General features: G+C 48.4%; 1 protein-coding gene across 1 annotated transcript in view; it reads right to left on the reverse strand.

Annotated features, from left to right (window-relative positions):
- Positions 1-5914, reverse strand: part of UXS1 (UDP-glucuronate decarboxylase 1) — a 76199-nt gene that overhangs the window by 4051 nt on the left and 66234 nt on the right. The window contains exons 8-9 of the mRNA XM_008592578.1: positions 4266-4326; positions 1937-1994 (exon numbers count right to left, since the gene is read on the reverse strand). Of these exons, the coding sequence (XP_008590800.1) occupies positions 1937-1994; positions 4266-4326 (119 nt within the window). The remainder of the gene's footprint in view (positions 1-1936; positions 1995-4265; positions 4327-5914) is intronic.

Below are 5914 nucleotides of genomic sequence, written 5' to 3' on the forward strand. Positions count from 1 at the left end.
GATTTCACTTCTGCTACCTGAGTCGTTTTTTTTAAAAAAGTAAGAGACAATCACAAAGGGATGAGTCGTTTTACCAGTGAAATTGAAGTAAGCTCCATCTGCGCAGACTGTGTATATGCAGCTCTCACAAAGCCACTGAGCCATGTAAAGGACCGTCCTGCTCAGAAATCCAGGGAGCATGCCTGTAGTGGCCACCTCCGCACTGACCATGTTAAGGTGCTGGGCTTCTTTCTGGCATCACTGGAGCTTGGTGAGGGGCAGGTTACTGTGTCTCTGCAGGCCTGAGGGACTCCTCGTAAAACAAGAGGGCCTGCCCCAAGGCAGACCACCCACGACACTAACAGACACAGACGTGCCACTGAGCACGACCCCACGTCAGTGAAAACCACAAATGTGGTAATGGGGTTATCTCTGATGCTGCAGCCCCCAGTGGGCCTCACCTGGGTGTTAAGATGCTATAGAGCCCCTCTCTGGAACTGAGCCTGCCTTCCACTTGTTTAACCAGCAGAATGCAGGGGGGACCACCATGGCCAGTTTTAGGTCTGTACTTCATGAAGACTTGGGCACTTACGCTCCAGCCAGAGCCAGCTCTGTGCAGATACATGAAAGATGTCAGCTACACTACTGGAGAGACCCCATGAAGGACATAACAGCCTGGCTTGCTCAGCACCCTAGCTGGGCCTACACCCTGCTGCCCAGCAGAACAAAGCCACACCAGTGACTGCTGGCCAGACCTGTAGAAGAAACCCCCAGAGGAAGCCAGTCCCAACTGCAGAGTCTGGAGCAAATAAAACCATTGTTGTCTTTAGCCACTGGGGCTTGGGGAGGTGTGACACTCAGACACACACAGACACACGGTGGTGATACTGCATCCCCCTTGGGTCTTAGGTCAGTGATTCTCGAACTTCTGACCAAAGAAGCCTGGGGTGGAGCCTGAGACTCTGCAGTTCTAATAAGTGCCTGGATGCTGCTGAAGCTGCTGGCCCATCGGCCACACTCTGGGGAGCAAGGGTTTAGAAGGTAGGACTGCATACAAGCTGTGATCTGAGCACATCCATTCCTCTTGGGAGGGACAGACAGATTCAGAATGGAAAAGCTGGGGATGTGGGCCTGGATGGGGGCTGATGGAGTAACAGATGCTGCAGATTATGTCTAAGGAAGACCACTGCCTCTGCTGTCACATGGAACAGGGCTGATGAGTGACAGCCCAGTGTCAGATCCAGCAGGGTGGAGGTCTGGATGGCCACTTCAGAACACTCCACAGCATGCTCATCCCTGCTCCGGCTAACCAGTCTAGTCGGTTTGCGTCTTGACTCAAATTTCCAGACCAAGCCCAGAAAGAGACACCCTGTAAGAGCCAGACTTCCTAGAACTCCAGCAATCCTGAGGAGGAGACCAAGGGCTCGCCCGTTCTATGTCTGCAACCCCAGGGCTGGTCCAGAACACATGGACTTCTCAGGGCTTAAGAGCATGCCTTGACCAGGGAGGGTCATAACCTCCCAGGTTATGCTGCCTGCAAGGTCTTACAGCCAGGCAGGCCAGGACCACAAACAAAATTCCAGACTCTCCAGAAACACCCAAATTTGGGTTGCTGTCTCTTGCTCTCCAAAATTCCATGCTCAACATGCCCAGAGGGTGGAAATCCAATCATTGCCCCATGCAGGATGATCTAACACAATCATGTCTCAAACACTGGGAACTAATCTCTTCTGCCCACTCTGCCCAAACTTGCAATTATGTTATGAACAAAACCTATCTACTGTCCTCCTTTATCTTCCTATTACTTAAAGAATTAGAAACAATTAAGTGCTCCTGACAAAATATTCAGTATTAATCCAATTCACCCTGTATTAATTACCCATTTTCTAGTCAAGGTTTATCAACCAATACTATGAGTGTAGCAGATTCCATTGAGGAAGTGATTTATCTGACTTACCAACAAGGTTCTTAATTAACTGAGCAAATTCTAGGATTGTGTGTTCTTCTGGGTTCCCCTAAGGAAGAAATAGTTTCTGGTTATAAGTGTAACAGTTACAACAGCAATCCACCACCCACACCACGCGCACACCCCCAGAGGTGCCTGCAGCTGACTCTGACATGCAGAGCTACCACTCCTGCCTGCCTCTGCGTCACTTCGTCTGATTGTCCTATTTCACTGGGGTCTCCCCTTATCAAGACGACAGTCACTCAACCTGGTGAAGAGCTAAATGGCACCCATTTTCACCGCCATCCTCCAGACAGGCCGTGCATAAGAACGGCCTTAGGAGAGATCAAGAGCACCTAGTAAGGACGCACATTCACAGGCTGACTCTCCAGGACGGGCCATTTTTGTATACAAGTTTCCTGTAACTTCAGTGTCACTTTGCATAAAAGTTTGGGTTTACAAAATCAGCTCCACTAACATAGCATAGTTCCCTGAAGGTGCTAACAACAGTGTTAACAACTTCAGTAATCCAGGACTTGCAATCCCACCCACGAGAGCTGTGACAGAGATGAACGCACTAGCAGAGGCGCGCTCTGGGTGAGCCAGGGGAGGGACTCAACGCACTCCATAATGCGAGCTTACTTTTGGGGGCTCTAGGGAAAACCACTTTCCGCCAACGCACACCATAGCAGCCACTGCCCATTCCCTCCCCAGTCTGTTTCTCTTCTTCCACCCCATCACCCCTAATCGTAAAAGACCACCACAAAGCTTAGCAACTATATATCCTAAGTACTCTTCATTCCCAAGTTCCTAGGTGAGTCTGAAGCTAGATGGGAAAAGAGGTAAGAAAGAACCCTGGGCCCAACAATGAGCACAACAAAAAGACTGACTAGCCAAGAAGGGCAGGAGGAGTGTGAGAGAAAACAGCTCTGTCCTTATCGGGGGATCCCAGCAGACGTGTGATTCAGATTTCAGGGCAGACAGGTTTCTAAAGGAGTTTGGAGTTCACAAATGTCCCCATGCAAAGGTCCTCCAAAAGAGAAAGGAAGGAACATGCTGTCTAAAGAGAAGAGTGTCTGCTCAGGAAGGTCACTGACAACGCACTTTAAAAGGGCCTGCAGCATGGGCCAGCCCGGTGGCGCACTGGAGAGTGCACCGCTTGGGAGCGCGGTGGCGCTCCCGCTGAGGGTTCGGATCCCATGTGGAGACCGGTTCCCGCTCACTGGCTGAGCGTGGTGCGGGCGCAACACCGAGGGTTGCGATCCTGTTGCCGGTGCCCGGTACGGGTGTGACGCCGGGGGTTGCGATCCCGTTCCCGGTCAGTAAAAAAGAAAAAAAAAAAAAAAAAAAAAAAAAAAAAAAAAAAAAAAAAAGGGCCTGCAGCAAAAGTGCAGGAAGGGAAGGCTCGGGCCTTGACAAACGCTCACAAGGCAGGGCTGGGGGCTCCCCAACAAGTGAAGGAGCTCTTGTGCCAGTTGCCATCAACAAGCCCAGCATCGTGAGGGACAGTCTACACCCAATGCCTCGTGTTTGAAACAAGAAGGAACAAATCAATAGAGAACAGACGCAGAAAGGGTGAGGGGACCCAGCCTGACTAAACCCTGGCCGAGCAGCCAGCGAGGAGAAGGCTGGGGGAGGACTGCACGCTTCAGTCTCAGAAAGCTATCCCACTGCAGGTGAACCGGCCAGCTCAGAACAGCCCCAGGTGGGGAAAGGAGCCAGGGGATACAGAGAGTGAGAATTTAGTCCAATGTAAACAGAACTTTCTGGCAGCCAGAACTGGCCACCGACAGATGGAAGTGCTTTGAGCAGAAGTTAGCTCACCAGCACTGAAAGTGCTTGAGGCTAGCTGAGAGACCAGAGGAACCACCTTGCAATCCCTCACATGGGGAGACTCCGGGACTGCAGGCGGGGGTGAGGGAGGCAGCCACAAAGGTGGTCTGCAGGGCGGATTACAGACACAATCTGCTACTGGAAAGCTTTCTCTCTGAACAGCTTCCATCTTCTAAAAGCTCATCAATCAAGTGTTGTAAGGATGACCTGTGCATTGGACAGAGACAGGGATGCACACACGCAGCACCCATCTGCTACCTCCAAAAGGCTTCATGCGGTTTCAGACCTGGGCCCTGCAGGTGGAGGTGTTCACGGCTCATCCGTGCCTTGCAGACCTTCTACTCTACTCTGTACACTCTCACGTTGTTTTGTTTCTATCTCAATAGTAGAGAAAAACACCATTCCCTAAGTGTGCTGACAGCAAGCAAAGCCAAGCCTGGTGCTGCTCGTGGTTTCACAAAGAATAAAGGTTGAGCTGTCCTGGGGAGAGTCAGGGAGGGGCACTCACCAGGTTGACTGGGCTGCTGACGTTGCTGTTCATGAGAGCCACCAGGCCGTTCACCAGGTCACTGGAAGAGAAGGGGGAGGCGGGTCAGGCTCCACCTGCAGACACGCTGGTGCTGGGCACCTAGAGCAGCCCCCCCAGAAGAAAACAAAAATCCAGATGGACGGCCAAATGCCAAAACAAAATCCTGCAAATTAAGATGTTTATAATGCCAAAGTATCTATGGATGAAATGACATGTATGACGTCTGGGATATGCTTTCGGTGCTGGGATGTAGATGGTTAAACAGGATGGAAGCTGAGATGGAATTCGCCACTTTTGTGTATTTCTGAAATCCTTCAACAATTAAAAACTAAAATAAATTTAAAAAGTCATATATCCGGAAAAGATGGGAGTTTACAGAAGTTCCTAATGAAAATCCCTGTTTAAGGTGATTGTGTATTTCTGAAATCCTTCAACAATTAAAAACTAAAATAAATTTAAAAAGGCATATATCCGGAAAAGATGGGAGTTTACAGAAGTTCCTAATGAAAATCCCTGTTTAAGGTGAAACCAGGCAGTTGCCCCACACGAATGCACATGATTATCTTTTAAAATAAGATCCACTGAAATGAATGAACTCCAGTACGTCATGCCCATACGGGCAAATCACAGATAAAGCCAAACAACACTGAGTGCCGAAATAAACTGGAACGTTGTTCCCTACTCCCCCAACCTTCAATTCACCGCCCCCCCCAACATCTCGTATGAAACAGTCAGGGATATTCAGATGTTTCAAATGGATTGTGATCAGCTGGGGCTGTGGAGGTGAACATATGCAAATTTTCTCTTACCAAGATTTGGCTCTTATTTTCAGAAGCTCTAAAGTGTGGCTCTGTTTTAAAAAACTTACTTCGTAAAAAAACTTACCTACTACTAAACAAAAACACTCTCTGTAAGTCTCTTTTCATCAGCTGTACTCATAGCAGTCTTTTAAAGTTCTGGCCTGGTGATCCAAGCGAGGCCACTTTGAAACTTCACCCTCCTTCTCCATCATAACTAGTGAGGAGCAGATTACTATGAGTTGGGATGAACTTTCAAAGAAACTTCACATAGATTTGGCTTTCCTTTTAACTGAAAATAATTTGAGGGCTGGGGCATTTAGTAAACAAGTTATTTCTGCTTTTTCATATACGACAAATGGACGCTTTATAAGAACATGCTGAAAGTGTTCTGCTCTCACAGATCAAGCACAAATGCAAATCGCTGCTGACTTCGGGTGATTTCATTTACAGAAACTGTAAGCAAAAAGTCACTTCATCATGATGGCAGTCATTGTTACATGTCTTTTACAGAACACATTTGTGCATGTTTGTAAGAAGACATGAAAAGCTGCCACTCAGTGGGACCCACAGTAGGTTTCAAAATTGAAACCGGTGGAATCCACAGCACGTGGAAGGCGGCTGACTCTTGGGCAGTCGTCCTCATTAGGAGAAGGGAGAGGGAAGCCACGCATCTTTCATATGACAAACCGGCAACTTTTTTAAGGTCAAAATTGCATAGGTCACACTCATTTAACCTGAAGCTCTTTAAAAGTGTCATTTTGACGAAGTGTCTTTAAAAAAAAACACAGCATGCCTTTGTTATATGAATGAGAACGTAACCTGACCATG

Source organism: Galeopterus variegatus, unplaced genomic scaffold, assembly GCF_000696425.1.
Source record: "Galeopterus variegatus unplaced genomic scaffold, G_variegatus-3.0.2 Scaffold8044, whole genome shotgun sequence".
Classification (NCBI taxonomy): Eukaryota; Metazoa; Chordata; class Mammalia; order Dermoptera; family Cynocephalidae; genus Galeopterus; species Galeopterus variegatus.